The following is an 18,570-nucleotide window of genomic DNA, read 5'->3' on the forward strand; positions in this document are numbered from 1 at the left end:
TAAGATAGTTAGATATTCAAATCTAATATCTAGACACCTGGGATACCTCAGTGAATAAAACAGGCAAATAAACCCTTGAGTTTATGGAGCTTAAAATCTAGAAGAAGCGGACAGTCCATAAGTAATAAACGTAAGTAGTAAACATGGTATATTACAAGGTGATAAAATCTCTGGAATAAATTAGGGTAATATAATGATTTTTGGGAGTGTTAGAATGGGGATAGCAGTTTTAAATGGTCAGAGTATGCCTCATTGAGATGACATTTAAGCTGAGACTTGAAAGAAGTAACTGCTACAACTTATGAATAAATGTTCTCATTGTTTTTCTCTTTGCAGGAAAACAGAAAAGACAAGCAGGTATGTTATCTTAATTTTATCAGCTATTACTAAGCCAAGGACAGTGTGGATTCAACACAGCAGAATATTTTGATGGGGGGAGGTTGGACACTGGAACTCAGGGCTTAGCAATGGAGAGGAAGCAGCTGGGGAGGTTTCTGCCCTGACTATAAGTAGCATTTCTAGTACATGGCAGTGAAATCTTCATAGCTCTATTCATCTCTCTTTTTTGAAGTCTTAGGATTATGACAAAAAGTTACGGATATGGCAATGAAGGCAATAAGCAGTGTACGATGTTCCAAGGGCTGCCAGAATAACAGGGAATAACATGGCTTTCTAAGTGTCGCAATTGAATCACCTTTTTGTGCTAGCAATACTGTTTTCAAATATGATCTTCTGTTATTCACATTAGGTGGCTTTTTGTTCAGTAGTCTGAACTTTGGTGATCCAAACAGAAGAAAGAAATCTCTTGTTGGCTCACTCCTTAACACTGGATTTAATGCTCCAGGAGGGGCTGAAGATGGGTCGAGGAAACATCGAGATACTGATAGTTTAGTGTTAAAAGACACTCCAGCAGGTACTGTTAGAGAGCTTATCTAGGAAACAAGTGCTTTATTTCATTTGGGATAAGCTGGTAATCTTTGCATCATTTGTAGCACATGGCCTTAACAGTAATAGTTGGGAATAGAAAGGCACTAATTCCGGGGCCAATGAGACTGACTTTAGAGAATTCTGTCTTTAGAGAATTTTGGTAAAGATGTTTACATTAAGCTACATTTTTTTCTCCTGATCATTTTAGTTTTTGTATGCTAACTTTCTTCTTGGGGCTAATATTATAATGATCAATCATTTTTATGATATTTAATTAAAATACTTCTTGGCCCCAAATTTGGTGCAAGGTTTCTCTAGTCACGTTTTTATCTCCAATCACAATTTATTTTCTATACTGGGATTCTGTCTTTAAATTGCATGCTCAGTTTTATGAGTAATATTATAAAACAGGGTTTCTAGACAGTTTGTGGTCTGCTATTTGGTTTTGTTTGAAAAAAAAAAATCAACTTTCTTTAGATGAGGCATGTTCTCTCTGGTTCTACATACTTCTCCCAATTGGCCAAGTTTTACTTTACTTGCCTGGTCCCCCAAATCTCTATAGTTCATACCTGTACAAAAATAGAAAAGAAGGAGATCCAATGAGGAAAATAACTTCAATATTTTATATTGAAATTTAATATTTGAATCCAAGTGATGATAACTGAAAAGGGAGAAACAGTTTGGGGTATAGGGGTGCAGTTGAAATTATCATCAGGAAGGACACAAGTTTCTTGTTTATCCAGTCATCTATTTGGGGGCTGACAAACACAGTATGACTAATAAGTTAATGCAGATACACTTGCTTTTGTTTACAATACTGAGTTGTTCATTGTTAGCTCATGTTCTAAAGAACACAGTGAAATTTATCTTAAATGGCCCCAATGCTTTAGTTTTCTAAAGGAATTCTCTAACTTCATGATAAATTGGTTACCAGGCACAACCCTGGTTACACTGTATGGAATTATATATGGAGTGGAGGGGAGGGGGGATATTTTTGAAATGATAATGTAGGCCTAGTTCAAGCAATGTGTATAGATTAATTTCTTATACATTATGAATGAATGCAACTTTTTTTTTTCTGTTAGTGATTGTGTTTTTGTATGGCAGAGAAAACCAAGTTAGCAAGTGGTTTTGCCAACAGTATATGTGGTGGTATTAAATTTGGTGGCACTGCTTTAGATCAAAATGACGTTGGTAGGGGTCCATCTGGCCAAAGTGGATTTGATGTGAATGTGGTAAATGGATTGGCTGGCTCTAATTCTGCTGCCAGTGAAACAGGTATTCTAAGTTGTTTCTTAGTTTCTGCTTTTGACAGGAAAAAAAAAAATCAATCAATTAGCAAAGCAGGGAAGGTGGTGTTTTGACCTGATTTAGTGTTAGAGAAACTTGTGGAAATGATTTTTAAACTATGTTTGATTCTTAAAGGATCTGTGTTGTCTTCAACAGAAATCATCAATTTAAACATTTTAGTGAAGAGGCAATTAGATTTAATTGTGTAGGAGTTTGGACCTGTAAGGAAGAGACCCAGTTTCTATCCCCTTCCCTGATAACCTTCTGTGGACTTTGGGAAAGCCACTTAAACTCTCTTGTTCCCAAGTTTTGTCTTAAGGAACAGGATAATTTGGGTCTCATGTTTCCGTACTTTTGCGGTGTTAATTTTTTAAGTTTCATTACTCATATTTCAACTAGTTTTCTTGAAGAAGAATGCCAGAAAAAAACAAATTTATAAAAGTGTGGTAAATAGCATTTTATATTTGGAAATTAAAGTCAGTGAAAGAAGTTAGGGTCAGTAAAGTATGTAAATCTTGCTATTTTTGTGTCAGAGCAATTTATCTTAAAAGATGTGGATGTTGGTGGAAAGAGGAAGAACAGAAAGGAGTTTGTCAGTAAATCCATGGGCTTTGGCTTTCATATCAGTGGCTCAGGAATTCTAATCCAGACTCTGCAAAGAAAAAATACAACTAATTAATCATTTCCATCCTTTGTTTTTTTGCTCTTGATAACAGTTGAATCTTACATTTGCCTTTTGATTTTGGATTTGGTGGTAGAAAGAAGGGTGAATTTGAATTTGGTCTTGGTAATTCTGGCTCATGTGGAATGGGTATCAGTGGTTTTGAACAAAAAGACTTTGGTGAAAATGAAATAGGAAACATTGGAAAATCAAGTTCCAGTGATCTAGTTATTACTCTTTAGGTTTTGTGCGTAGAAAGTAGAGTTGTAAGTTGTATTTAATTATTACCTGGTAACAATCTTTTTTTTTTTAAATTTTAGCAGATAATACCAACCCAAGAAATAGGGCTGGATTTAGTAGCAGTGTCTCTGGAAATTTGGGATTTGGTTTGGGGGCATCTGATCAAAAGGGATTGGGCATTGGTAGAGCTGACCAGAGTGAAATGAGCAGCAGAGGATCTGCCAGGGGTGAATCAATGGGTTTCAGTTTTGATGCCCATAGCTCAGGTATTCCAACTAAGACTCATTACAGAAAATTTAAAATTAATTAAATTAACTAATTGGTTAAAATATATTTCTTTAATATTTAACAATGAACTTATTAATTAACATTAATTTTTAATTACATTTTATTTTTTCTGTCAGTTGGAACTGGGTCTTTTGGTTGGGAACTTGGAAAACAGAAGGGCAATGCTGCATTTGGTTTTGGAGCTTCTGGTTCGAGTTCATTTGGTGGCAGTGGCATTAATGGCAAAATAAAAATTGAAGGAAATCAAATGGGTAGTTCTGAAGGACCCATTCCCAATGATCTAGGTATTGATATCTCATTCTTCTGCATAAAAATTTCTGAATCATGAAATGTTTTCAATACACTCTGTGACATCATTTTATATTCTGCAGATGATACTGGTTTGAGAAATCGGAATACATTTGTTGGTGACAGCCCTGGAAAATCAGAAACCAATGTAGGGGTTTCTGGTCAACAGGGATTTGGAATCAATGAAATTGTAGGGACTAAAATGAGTGGCAGTGGATCTGCCCGGGCTAGATTCAAAGGCCTTGGATCTGATGCCGGTAGCTCAGGGATTCCACTTGGGCTCTTTTCCTGAGAAATCCAATTGGATTTTAAATATTCATTATTTTATTTGATAATATTTTGAATTTTCTGTTAGTGGGAAGGCCTGGGTCTTTTGATTTTGGACTTGAAGGAAGGATGTTTGGAACTGATTTTGATTTTGGAGATTCTGGTTCAAATCACTGTGGTGACAATGGTGATAACAGAATAAAATGTACTAGTGAATTTAGTTCCAGTGGTTTAGGTGTTGATGTTTAATTTCTGTGCATAAAACATATTTGATTCATAAAATTTATTGAAATATGTTCTGATGACAATCATTTTACATTCTGCAGGCACCACCAGTGCAAGAATTGGGAATAATTTTGTTGATGGCATATCAGAAAATTTGAGATATGGTTTTGAGAAATTTGGTCAAAAGGGATTTGAAAGCAGTGGATCTGATTGGAGTGATAAGAGCAGCAGGGAATCTGATGCCAGTGGCTCAGGTAGTCTAATTTTGGACCCTGCTCAGGTGAAATCTAAATTGATTTCAGCCTTTCATCTGTTATTGTGTTAACATTTTTATTTCTCTGTTAGTGGGTAAGTCCTCATCACTTGATTTGAGATATGGAGAAAGGAAACGTGAAGCTAAATTTGATTTTGGAGATTCTGGTTCAAATCGATTTGATGACATTGGCCTTAGTGAAAATGTAATAAAAGGTACTAGAGAATCTAATTTTAGTGGTATGGATGTTGCTAGTTAATTTTTTGCTTAAAAAATTTCTCAGTTATAAAATTTATTGAATATGTCCTATTGACACACTTTTAATATTCTGGTAGAAGTACCAGTGCAAGAAGTGGTGGTGAGCATGCTAGGGGTTATTTTGAAAATTCAGAGGTGCCTGGGTGGCTCAGTCAGTTAAGTGTGTGCCTTTGGCTCAGGTCATGATCTCAGGGTCCTGGGATTGAGTCCCACATCAGGCTCTCTGCTCAGCTGAAAGTCTGCTTCTCCCTCTTCTCTCTCTCTGTCTCTCCCTCTCAAACAAATAAATAAAATCTTTAAAAATTTTTTGAAAATTCAGGATTTGGTGCTGGGGCATTTGATAAAAAGGAATTTGGAGGCAGGGGATTGATGGAATGAGCAGCAGCATTTATGTTGTCCCTGGATTCATGAATCTCAGGTCCAATGCCCATAACTCAGGCATTCTACTAACCTGGACTCTTGGTGAAATTGAAATGGATTTAAGTTTTTTTAATAATTTTTAAAAATAACATTTAAATTTTCCATTAGAGGGAAGGACTTGGTTTTCTAATTTTGAAAATGGAGAAGAAGGGTGAAACTCAAATCGGTTTTGGAGATTCTGGTTCAAATCCAATGGCCATAGTGGTAAAGCCTTTGATGAAAATGGAGTAGGTGGTCGTGGAGGCTCTAGCTCCAGTGCTTTAGGTATTGATGATTAATGTCTGTGCCTAGAAAAATTCTGAATCATGCTATGCCTTAAAAATAATTCCCTGACCATCATTTTGTATTCAGCAGGTGACCCAAGTGCAAGAAATGGGGATGGATGTTCTGGTTGGTACCTCTGAAGATTCAGGATTAAATTTGGGGTCATCTGATCAGCAGGGATTTGGAATCAGTGGAATTGGTGGGAATGGGGAGAGAGACAGTGGATTCTTGGGGTCTGGATACTTGAGTCCTGGATCTGATGTTAGTGGCTCAGGCGTCTTAACCTGGACTCTATTCCCAAGAAATCCAAATTAATTTCTTCCTCCTTTATTTCTCTTAATCACATTTTGATTTTCCATTAGGAGAAAACACTTGGTCTTCCAGTTCTGGAAGTGGTAGAGGAAGGAAGGGTGCAGCTGGACTTACTTGGTGGTGGTGCTTCTGGACCAAACGAATTTGGTGAAACTGGCCTTAGTGGTACAGGTACCTGTGATACTGGAAAGGATGTTACTGGATCTGGTTCTCATGGCTTGAGAATTGAGATTTATGTCTGATGATTAGAAAGTCAGGATTCTAAAATGCATTATAAAAGAACAATGAAAATCACAAACATTAATAATGATACAAAAAGCAAACCAAAATTCTGAAATGATAAACTGTATGTAGATGTGATCAAGGAAAAGCCATTTAATATTTTTTGACATAGAATGTGGAACGAGTTTTGTGGCTGTGATTATATTGATGTGGAATTATTTTTGTTGCCTTTATGCGAAACTGATTTGGAGTTGCAGAAGTTGAAGAGGTGGTTAGAGTAGCAGATAATTTGTTGGGTTTGAGCTTTGTATTCTGGATCTGGTCTTGGTAGTTTAAATTTTTTTGCAGATTTATTTCTGATAAGAGCAAACAAGTTCTCTCCCTTTTGAAAATCTCATAAGATTTAATATTTCTCCTTAATGGAAACATTAGATTGAATAGTTTAGGAATTTGTGGTACACATTGTTAAAATAATACTTATGGCAACTATATTGATGCTGTTAGCCATATTGGAAAGTCTTAGGAGCACTGGACTAGATGACCATAGAACTGTGGGTAGCAGATTCACTTCTAATGATACAGGTGATCTGAAAAATATTCAGGATTCACCTGTAGAACTTAACTTTAAGATTGATACATTTTTAAAAGGTAAAGTCTAATTAGCAATAGAGATAGTGTAGTAATGGTTGACCTCAGTCAGGATTGACTATCAGTGAGTATGTTCAAAAAAGGCTTGGTCATACAGAAATAATAATTCTATTTTGGGTTGTTCTTAATCTTTGGACATCAATTTTGAGGTCAACACTGCAAAGGAACTGATAAATTTGAAATCATTCATTATTTATGCCACTGATTTTGTTTAAACATAGTTGGTACAAATGGTTTAAGAGACCCTGAATATCTAAACTCCAGATCTGCTGCCATTAGCTCAGGTATTCAAATTTAGGATGTGTTCCTGAGAATGTATTGAGAAGTAGTTGCCTCTCATCTTTCTGTTGTGGAGTGGTTACCAGTTTAAGATTTTTCTATTTGAATGCCAGCTTTTGTCTGCTTTAATTTTTTAAATAAGGCAGACTTTTATTAATTAGTGTTCTTTCTGGTAGTGTATCTAATAGCAGTGAATCTAGTGGCTTTGAAATGGCAAGTTTTGGATCTGTTGACATTATTATCTCTTGACATTAGACATATTCAGATGAAAGCTCAACTAGGTTTTCATACTTCCAGTGTTTGTGAGTGCAGACTCCTTTGCTCGATTGACATCTTGAAATGGTACCCAGATTTCCCAAATGTAAAGCAATTCAAAGTGGGAGTAAGTGTGGTTGAAACTGAGATAGGAGGCCCTGAACTCTGTTTATGCAAACTTTCTCTTTTCCTGAATACATTTTAAGGCAATTGATATAGAATGAATTAATTTGATGTTAGTTCATTTGGTGGTGAGGCATTTAATTTCGTTTCTCCCACAGGTTGTTGAGTTGATAATATATTTTTTTTTCTTATACAGCTTTACGTTATTCTAAGTCTGCTAGCATTAGCAATGCTGAACTTGGATCCATGGTTTATCCGTCAGATTTTCAAAACTTTTTTTCATATTTTACCAAGTAAAATGTACGCATTTAAGAAATAAATAAATAGCTTAACTATTTTGTATTAAAATAGGTGTCACAAGCTCCTCTAACAACAGTGCCTCTGGACCATTCAGTACTCCAGGTAGTTGGATTTATGACTTTCAGTGTTTAAAATCTATATATATGATGCATATGTGTGTATCTGTGTGTGTGTGTGTGTGCATGTATACATATTTTGAAATTTAAATGTTCTGTGGATTATTGATTTACTAGCACATGATAGTGTTATGTCTTTTCCATGTTGAATTGAGCTTCTAAATGCTTCTTTTTGAGTAATAAGATTTAGATAACCAACTGTATATTTTAAACAACTCCATTAATAAGATAGATTAAATTATACTTTAAGGGAACCTACATAAAACATAATAATGCAACTTCTCCTCTATCATTTTAGATATAATATTTTTTAAAATGACTTTATAAATAAATTAAGAGTTCAATCTACTTCCACTTGACCTGAGAAAAGACAACCTGCAGTAAAGACAAGTGGTCCCAAGATACACAATAAGTGGTGTTATAAAAAATATTTGAAGATTCCATAAAAATATTAATTTTTGTTATTGTTGTTGCTCTTCTATTCTGCTTGATTTTAGACCTTGCTCTAAGATTTCATATAAATTTACTTGGTCACATAAAAGGGTCAATGCATTAGAAATAAAAAATCACGGAAAAGTATCAGGGGATATGAATTTTCCTCTCTGATCAGGAGAATTGAGTTCTCTTCATATGTAGATAATTGAATTATTAGTATTATATAGTAGACTGATGTAATAAAATCTACCTTGGACCTGTTTAGCTAATAGCTTCCAATAAAAGTATGCTAGCAAGGTTCTATTTTTGAAGTTCAAAATATAGTTCTGTAGGGGATGCAGCATATGTTAGTAATTGCACATGACCCAAAATGAATAAGCTCATAATGATTTCTGAAAATCCTATGGCTAATTGTTCAAGAAAAAATATGGATTTAAGAGATAATCGTGTATATGAACTTGGTAAATCACAGTTCTCACAAAATCAAATTATATATTCAGGATAAAGAAACTTATTGATGGCCTTCAGAATCAGCTTCTAAGTTCCCATGTAGAAGTTCAAATCCTGTACATTTAAAATCAATGTATGTCTTGAAATCTAAGTAATCTATGCATTGTGTTAAATAGCAAAAGGATCCAATATTCCAGAAGCAATTCCGAAATACTCAGAAGTAAGCCCAATTATTGGTAAGTAAAAATGACTCTGATTTCTATCTATATATTTTTATGTCCAAGCCAGCCAGTACCTAATAGGGTTATAAAGTAACCAAAATTTGGAACTAGTTTTAAACATTTACCCATCATCTATCTGTTTGATCATTGCATTTTTGAATGACATCACATTTGTAATATTTTTTTTCAAAGGTACACATACGCACACGCACATGCACACATATATACACACGACACATAGACACAGGTATACACATACATGCATATGAACAGATGATATACACATACATGCACACGAACAGATATACACATGCATGCACACGAACAGACATACACATACATGCACATGAATGTACATGCATGTACATAAAGAAATAATATTCTTTAAACTTATTTGATATAAATGGTAATCCCCTTGTGCAACATTAGAAAGATTATCTCTACAAAAAGCAAAACAAGTAGGCAAACAGATCACAACTCCCTCCGTATCTACCTTCCCATAGTAGAGACAATTTCCCTTTTCCATAGGAAAAAAGATGTTTTTATTCATGTTTTATTTGAGCCAGAATAGACACCTTGTGTATTCCCAAGGATTCAGGTACTACTTTTAGTGTGCTTTTGCTGTATGTATGTGAGAAAGAAAAACACTGATTTAAGGTGGTGGCTGTGAGAACAGAACCTTTCAGTGATGTTTTCTCTTGGTACATAAAAACTTAAAAAAAGCAGAACTAGACGCTACATTAATAGTTCTAAATAATTATGAATATTCTACTCTAAATATTTTGTAGGTGAAGCTACTACTTGGGGCAAAGGAACATATAAAGCTTTCAATGGTCGCATCTTTTCCTTTGAGTCTTCCTGCACATACAGTTTCTGCCATCATTGCATTGAATCTGGAGGAGATTTCAATATTGAGATCAAACGAAGGAATAATAGTGACTTTGAAAAAATAGCAGTTAAAATCGACAATAATGAGGTCTCTATTTTTGGTGATCGCATTCTAGTTAATGAAGAAAGGTAAATGCCACAGTGTTATGGATAAATGCTATAGAAGCACTTAAAGTAACGAGAGCAAAAAGAAAAAAGGTTGAATAGGGAAAAGATGGTACTCTTTTCCTATTTTGGTTTTCATATTGGTTTTATAATAATTTCTTGGATAGGAGTCTGATAGAAGATTTTGTTATGTGTGGGACTGTAAAATACTATATTTATTCCTATGACAAGGAGGGGAGAAAAAGAGTAGTTCTGTTGTTTGACTATTTTGAGTATCTAGATTTGGGGCAACATGCATATTCAACACATCTGCTAATAGAATATTTCAATTTTCATTTGTATGTTTATAATTAAATATAAATATGGGATTTTCAATAGATTGAAACTTAAACCATTATTTTTAGAAGTAGCAATTCATATTTGGAAGGGATGCCATATTTGAATGCTTTCCAGAATAAGAAGTTGAGGCATGATATTCTACTTGCGAACATTTCAAATTATTTGATCATTTACTCCTTACACTGAACCAGTTTCTTCTTTCTTATTTCTCTAAAGCCCCAAGGATTTGTTCATTGTTCTTTAAAAGTCTTTCAAAAATTGGAAAAACAAAATCATTGTGTCTCCTCTTCTGAAATGAGAGGAAAAAGAAAACTTTAATATTTATTAGCCAGTATTATATTTATGATACTAAACATGGATTATTTAAAAAAAAACATGTTATAATACTATTCTTGCCATTATATGTACTTGTATTTTATACTTTTCAGAGTACAGATACCATATGACAATAAATTGATACACATTAAAAAATATGGAGAACATTATGTCCTGAAAAGCCGTAGAGGAATCCTGTCTTTGATGTGGGACAAAAATAAGCTCTCAGTAAGTCTGGCTCTGATTTTCTTACTTTCCTGTGCTTTTTCTTCTTTGCTTTCAGTTACAAAAACATTACATTATAAAGAAAATAAGAGCTAAGATTTATTGAAAAATCTCTATATTATGCGCTGTACTAAGCATTACCTTATTTAAAATTTAAAATACCTTCAAGTACATACTATTATTAATCTTATTTTACAGGTGATGGAACTCAGGAAATTCAGGCTAATACAAGCTATCCATCCAAAGACACACAGTTAGTAAGAGGTAGAGTCAGGATCTTTCCAACTTCTAGTTCCAGGTCCTCTAAAAGAGGCTCTATATTACATGCCTAAGTAACTAGCTTAGGTAGAATTGAATATGAACAGACACCGTCATTTGGTTTGGGTAAATTTTGTCTTGAGGTAATTATAATATTTTATAAACATGTACATGTGGTTTTTCTTTTTTTTAAAGCTTGCTCTTCACAAGCAATATCCAACTTGTGGTCTTTGTGGTAACTTCAACAGCACTCCAGGTAAGATTTCAGTGCATTATGTCTAAGGAAATTGCTTCCTGAAAGAAAATTATAAAATGATTGCTCATATTTGAATAACTCTAACAATAATTTGCATTTGTCTAAAGAATAATAACTTGTTAAAATAAAAATATGTTGTCAATTTAGTTCTATTTAGCTTGAAAATAACATGTATGTGCATAGTGAATATCTTGAACTAAGCATTGTTTTCTTCTTAAGGAGACAATATCAATGAACACATTGCCAATAGTAAAATTCCTGGTGATTGTCCCAAAGCTTTTAGTAAAAGCTATGAAGTCTGTGAAGATGGCATAGAGGTGAGAGATTTATATTTCACCTAGTAGCACATTTCAGCATTGTTCTCCTTAGTTTCAATTTAGATAGCCAACATCCTCTTCTAAGCACCTGTGCCTGATTCTCAGAATTGTGCAACTGCTTTCTCTCCAGTGTCCCTGTAGTCTGTTTCTCAGCTTTAGTTTAGCTGTAGATACTAAAATAAGAGTTTTTCTTCAAACTCTATGATATTTACTATATATTAGTGTAACAATTCTGATTTTTTTTGCATAACGTTTTAATTTGTCTGTAAACTGACACACTTCACCTCTCCATTAAATCTGTTGGTGGAATCCATATACTGTGTCCCTAAGAACTACTTTCTGCTCTCCCGTATTTTTGCCCCAGAGAGCTAATCTGAATTGTCAGCCCGTGTATCCTTTACTTTCTTTTTGAAAGAGTTATGTATAATTAACTATTTTGACTATGACACTTGAAAATAGCCCACTCGGAATTTTCTACACTTGTATAGTTCTGTTATGTTGAATTTGATAGGTTGCATTTATTTGATGAGTGAATAAATGTTTACATATTCTTGTTTCAATCTAGAACAAAATTCTCAAGATTAAGATATATGGATAGTATGGATAGAAAAGACTTTCGGTTTTACTGACAATGGATGTTGCATTTATAACCATCTTGTCATCTTCTAACAAAACAAATTAAGCCATGACATTATATATCATCTGCTATCCTCTTTGTGAAACCCTCCTTGGTTTTCACCGTTAGAATTGCTTTCTCTTTCCTGTTACCCTATGCTACTTCTTGCTTCTTATGATAAGAGACCATCTATAAAAATTTCCCTTGTTTCTTTTCCATATGTTCCCTATAAAATTATGCCTTCTATGATGACAAGAATTATGTTTTATCTATTGTGGTAGTTGTATAACGTGTGAGAACTTACTCCTGGTGGCTCAAAAATATTAGCTCAGTGAATATATAAATTCATGTTAAAGCTAATGCATATTTAGTAAGGACATACTATGTGCAAGACACTGTTAAGCCAAGAGGATACAAAATTCTATTTTTGCCCTAAAGAAACCTGTAATCTAGTGATAAAGATACGCAAAAAATAATAGACAAAAAAGCAATCTTTGAATATTTTATTTCACTTAATCTTATACCTCACTTGGAGAATGTTATTAGTTGTGCTAGGGCTTAATTGTTACAAACTGTGCATTTGCTTGACAGTGGTTTTATATTTCTCTGTGACAAACATATGAGCAGCTGTGTGGTAGCTAAAATATGTTGAAATTTGAACTTTTGTGGGTTCAGTGATGTGTTTACCTCCTTAACCAAGGTGAGAACAAATATATTGTTTCCAGAGTCAACTCACATGGCCCCCACCAAGAAAGCCCACAGTGACTCTATTTTACTGCCTGTTTGCTCACCAAATATAACACTAAGAGAAGAAGGGTGGGTTTCCCTTCTGTCTTTTGTGGTATCAGTCATTTACCATCCCATTCTCTGGCATTGACAATGGCTCTTTTTTCTCACCCCTTCCATTTTCTCAACTGGTAAATTTCATGTCACCTTTGGAGAAATTTTGGATGAGTGTAGGCACAACCATTTCTGAAGTCGTTATATAGCAATCCAAAATGCCAGAGGTGAAGTATTCTTTTAGGAGTCACTGTGCCAACTATAACACTTCAGAACTGTCCATTTCAACCAGCATTCAGCAACTCTCCCTGCCAAAGCTACAGGTTATCATGCAAAACCAAATAGTTCTGAATTTATCTTTTCCTAAATATTTATTTGATTGTCATTTTTTCTTATGTTTTAATAAAACTTCACACTTTATTTTGTAGTACTGTGACAAAATTATTGGAACTTACTTTGAGAAATGTAGAAAGGTTGCCGCTTTTTCCAATGACTACAGAATGATCTGTGTTAATGATTACTGTGAAAATAGAGACAAAAATTCTACGTGTGACACTTATTCAGAATTGTCCCGCCTCTGTGCCTCAGACGGTCCCAGCATCTATGAATCCTGGCGAGATGATTCTGATGTGACTTGTGGTAGGTTTTAAATTTTATTGCACATTCCAAGCCAGGAAGTTTCTATAGCACTTTAAAGTTGAGCTATATTTCAAAGTAATGTTCTTAAATGACTGTAAGCCCTGAAAGGGACCTTAGATATGGTGGAATCTCATCTCTCATGGGTGCTTAATAGGAAACAGGACTGTTTTGCCGTAAGTTGCAGTGCTTTATGAAAAGATCTCAATTAGGAACTTTATAGTCTATAATTTGTAAAAGTCACTGGGAAAAATGAGAAATCCTGCAAAAACTGAAAGAAAGTAACTGGAAAAGTTATCAAAAGTATGTTGATTAGTACTATGATTTTCTTTCAAAAAATTAGTAAAACATAGATGTGACTTTCACACAAATATAAAAGTACTTTCAACTTAGGCTTAGCTCAATCCTTTTAAGTTAAAATACAAGTAGAAGATCAATTTCAAAGTAAGATGAGATGTTATTACACATATAGTATACATTTCTTCCTAATTTCTGTCTTCATTTTTAATTTTTTCTACAAATTAAATATTGTAGCATAAAATAATGCATGAGAAATTGGCACGATTTAGTTGTACTGAATAATTTTTAAAACTGATTCATGTCTTGAAATTTAGACTCAAAGAATCCCATTTGAAAAGATCCCCATTAGAATATTATGTATTTATCACATTCATTTCCCTCTCATTCCCATGTATACATATTTCTATATTTCTCCAGGAGAACCTAGATGCCCAGAAAAACATATCTACAAAGAATGTGGTCCCTCAAATCCTGCAACTTGTTCTAATGTGGCTCCTTTTCAAGAGAGTGAATGTGTGAATGGCTGCGTCTGCCCAGAAGGTAATACACTCTGTGAGAATGTTTACACTAAAACAACTGAAAACAGTGATCCAAGAATGGTGGGTCTTATTTCTAACCAGATATTTAATGAAATCACCTATTCATAATCCATCCTTCTAGCAAACTGCAGAAGAGGAGTAGAGACAAAGTTAACGTGTATGTCTATTTCTATAGTACCTCAGGGCCCTGGTACTCCACAGATGATCCCCTAGTCCTGTATTGGGCTCCGTAGGAATGTTCCATGGCTCAGAAAATTATACTCTTCCCAGTTCTCAAACTAGGGGTAATTGCTAAATGGAACTTACCATTTTAAGTGTGTGCTTACACTTGAAAGAACTAGCTCAAAGTGATTTCACAGTTTACTGCTTGAGAATTTACAGATGTTTATATAATTCTTGTACAATATATTTATTCTAGGTTACCTATTAGATGATATTGGAGAAAAAGGGGAATGTGTATTAAAGACCGAATGTCCCTGTAATTTACATGGAAAGATCTATAAGTCAGGGGAAGTCCGAAGAGGTCCTTGTGGTTCTCAGTGGTATGTGCATGCTTTTTGTCCACATTTTGTTAATAGTGAAATAATAATAATATTTTAATCTAATTTGAAATAATTCCTAGGTCCACCCTTAAAATAAACTTTTCAGAAATAAACACTGCATTTTCTGTGTAGATAGTTTGTCTCTTATTTTTTAGGGAAAGTTTAGTGTGTTTTTATTTATTTTTTTAAAGATTTTATTTATTTATTAGATAGAGAGAGAAAGAGAGAGAGAGAGCACAAGTAGGCAGAGCGGCAGGCAGAGGGAGAGGGAGAAGCAGGCTCCCCGCTGAGCTGGGAGCCCAATGCGGGGCTCGATGCCAGGACCCTGGGATCATGACCTGAGCCGAAGGCAGACACTTAATCGACTGAGCCACCCAGACACCCCTAGTGTGTTTTTTAAATAAAATGTATGAGCTTTCTATGTATCTTTAGAAGTTAATAATTTTCACTAACTGAGGGTTTCAAAGAGTAAACCAATTGGTGGTTGCAAATATGGAGCAAAGAATAATACAAGAGTATGGTTACAACAATTAAATAATAATTACGCTAATTACCAAGAATATTTAGTAAAATGTATAATCAGAAACAGCCCACTACTTTTCAAATAATTTTTGTATGTGTCTACATTGGTGAAAATATATTTAATCTTTATTTATATATTTACATATATTTAAATGTACATATAGATTCTTATTTATATATATGATATTTATAGATATATTTAACAAGAGTGGATTTTAATATGCCAAAATTAGTATAGATTATTTGAGTTCGGGAACAATATACTGATCAGATAGAGTTCCCCATTCTTCCTTATGACTTTTCTCTGAAACTCTAAATTACTGCAGAACTCCAAAGGACTTTTCTAAAAATGTATCGTGCCTTTGGAGGGAAATAGTCTGACTCAATGAAAGCTAATCTATTATTTATACTATAGTATGTTCCTTATAAATGAGAAATGTTCCTGTTAGTGTGGCAATAATATATTAGTAATAATTATGAATAACAATAGCTATAATTTATTGAATATCTAGGAGAGTGCTATCCAAGAGAAATATCATATGAGCCAAAAATATGACCCACATATATAATTTAACATTTTTTAGTTAATGTGTTTTTAAAAAGCAAAAAGATAGGGGTGGAATTAATTTTGATCATGTATTTTATACATCCAAAATGCAGTATTATCATCTAGAAATGAAATTAGTATAAAAAGTTAATGAAAGATTTTACAATCTGTTTTTCAAATTAAGTCTTAAAAGTCTGTATTTTATATTTATAGCAGATCTCAATCTGGACTAGTCATATTTCAAGTAATCTATAGCTATATGTCTCTATACCATATTGAACAGTGAGGGTGTATGATGTGGCATGTAGCAGGTGTTTAATACTAATAGTGAAATGTATTCCATTTAAAAAAACCTCTGAAATCCAGTTTAAAAGTTTTTATATATTTAATGCAGGCAGAAGCTATTATTTTAGTCCATGGAATTAAAATCCTTTAAAATGCCAGGATGCCACCATCAATGTGACATTTGATCAGAGTTGGGATGTTGAGTGGAGAATAAGGGTGGTCTAATAGGGGTGCCTGGCTGGCTTAGTCAATAGACATGCGACTCTTGATCTTGGGGCTGTGAGTTTGAACCCCATGTTGGGCGTAAAGATTACTTAAAAGTTTTTTTTAAAAAGATGGTCTAATAAAGCTTAAGTAAATGTCTTAATTTAAATTTTGATTTTTAATGTTGAGATATTTATTTTCCTCAACGAGAAAACACAACTGATGATCTTTAACATAACCATTGCATTTTAACAGCACATGCCAAAATGCAAAATGGTCTTGCACTGAAGCATTATGTCCCGGAAGATGTAAGGTAGAAGGAAATTCAATCACCACCTTTGATGGTATTAAATACCACCATCCTGGAAACTGTCACTTCTTGGCCACCCACGTATGTAATAGCCTGGAACGCTTGAGAAAACTGATGCGCGCACACTGAGCTATTCAACCAATTTAAAACAGTCTTCACTTTAAGTTACTATTTAAAAAAAATAGCAAACAGTCCTTCAATGATTGGTTACATATTTCAGTATCTGTTTTCTGTCACATATTGCCATTGACAATCAGTATTAGCTGCACTCCTTAGCAATTCCTTGCTAAACAAACAAAAAAACCCCCAACATTTCCTTCATCACTAGTAACTTTCTAAATACACTGAAAAAATATTTCCTTCTTCTACTTTTCTTTGCATGTGTTCACTAATGCTTCAGTTGAAATGATCTTTAATGTTCCATGAAACATCTTCCTTTTTCATCACTATTCCTTTGCATTTATTTATAGTTTTTATAATACAATATCACCAGTATGATAGAGGCTATCCTTACTTCTAAATTCTTTTCAGGGCTAAAACTTTAAGTAATCTGAATTTCAATAAAAGGGGGATTCCATCTTGTAGCTTTGCCTTTAGCTACTCTGAAAATACAGTTTTGTTTAATCTTCCTGGTAAGAAACCAAGATGAGCAGAATTTGTGACTCCTGAATTGAGAGATGTGGGTCATATTCAGTAATCTAAAAAATGTAGTCACTGCTACTAAAAGACAGTTTTCCAGATCTTTCCTTCTTTTTATGTTCTTCACATAATCCGTGATGGTAGGGGATGGGCAAACCAAGAGGGAAATATGCCAAAATACACGGAATATTTGCTTGTTAAATATTAGATTTCTAGATCTTGAGAACTGGAAGTCAATGTTTGGCATGGCTTATATTATGGTTTTACAAATTAAATACCTCTCACATTGGATTTAAGTAGACATTATGGATTGTCCAGAGAATCAACAAGCTATGTTACATCTAATTCCTACTAGTCTCTATAGTGCAGCACATTGTAAAGTCTCTACAATGCAGCACAAAGTAATGATAAAAGAAAAAAATGATGATGACTATGAAAACCCACTAATCAGACTATATAAATATAGTTTATGCAAGATACTTGGACCTTCTGTAAAGCTTTTGGCCAATTCTAGACTTACCATGGGCCGAACAAAGCCTTATTTTCAGAGCAGTCTGATTGTATGTAGGAACTGTGCATGTTTAAGATGCAAACATGCCTTGTAAGTGAATCACACAGTAAGAGCATATAATCAATGACATTTTAATAAACATATCAATGAAATGCATTTTTTAACAGCATAAAGATTGGTCTATTAGTGTTGAACTTCGTCCATGTCCAAGTGGCGAGTCAGGAACGTGCTTAAACAGTGTTACACTCCTCTTAAATTTGGTAAGTAATCAGCTTCCTAAAGTTTATCCAAAGCAAAATTGAATGAATTACTTCACAAGGTCAGAATTTTTGTGGCTGAAGAGAGGCTTTACTGTGTGAATTGAAATCATAATCTCACTGATATGAGGAATTCTTAATCTCAGGAAACAAACTGAGGGTTGCTGGAGTGCAGGGGGCTGGGAAGGATGGAGTGGCTGGGTGACAGACATTGGGGAGGGTATGTGCTATGGTGAGCGCTGTGAATTGTGTAAGACTGTTGAATCACAGATCTGTACCTCTGAAACAAATAATACATTATATGTTAAAAAAAAAAGAAGAAGATAGTAGGAAGGGAAAAACGAAGAGGGGGAGATCGGAGGGGGAGACGAACCATGAGAGACTATGGACTCTGACAAACAAACTGAGGGTTCTAAAGGGGTGGGGGTGGGGGGAGG

General features: G+C 34.2%; 1 protein-coding gene across 1 annotated transcript in view; it reads left to right on the forward strand.

Annotated features, from left to right (window-relative positions):
* Nucleotides 1-214: 214 nt before the first annotated feature.
* MUC19 (mucin 19, oligomeric) overlaps nucleotides 215-18,570 on the forward strand; it is a 36,089-nt gene continuing 17,733 nt past the window's right edge. The window contains 22 exon segments of the mRNA XM_028113207.1: nucleotides 215-242; nucleotides 337-357; nucleotides 749-913; nucleotides 2,035-2,205; nucleotides 3,199-3,384; nucleotides 3,523-3,690; nucleotides 3,778-3,951; nucleotides 4,288-4,440; nucleotides 4,532-4,644; nucleotides 5,226-5,321; nucleotides 5,472-5,580; nucleotides 5,744-5,805; nucleotides 5,807-5,864; nucleotides 9,531-9,759; nucleotides 10,503-10,617; nucleotides 11,068-11,128; nucleotides 11,348-11,445; nucleotides 13,270-13,480; nucleotides 14,195-14,317; nucleotides 14,735-14,858; nucleotides 16,672-16,807; nucleotides 18,044-18,136. Coding sequence (XP_027969008.1) covers nucleotides 215-242; nucleotides 337-357; nucleotides 749-913; nucleotides 2,035-2,205; nucleotides 3,199-3,384; nucleotides 3,523-3,690; nucleotides 3,778-3,951; nucleotides 4,288-4,440; nucleotides 4,532-4,644; nucleotides 5,226-5,321; nucleotides 5,472-5,580; nucleotides 5,744-5,805; nucleotides 5,807-5,864; nucleotides 9,531-9,759; nucleotides 10,503-10,617; nucleotides 11,068-11,128; nucleotides 11,348-11,445; nucleotides 13,270-13,480; nucleotides 14,195-14,317; nucleotides 14,735-14,858; nucleotides 16,672-16,807; nucleotides 18,044-18,136 — 2,694 coding nt within the window.

The sequence above is a fragment of the Eumetopias jubatus genome, unplaced genomic scaffold, assembly GCF_037043125.1.
Source record: "Eumetopias jubatus isolate StellerSeaLion01/CBP00866 unplaced genomic scaffold, mEumJub1_p1.0 scaffold_8, whole genome shotgun sequence".
In the NCBI taxonomy this organism is placed as follows: Eukaryota; Metazoa; Chordata; class Mammalia; order Carnivora; family Otariidae; genus Eumetopias; species Eumetopias jubatus.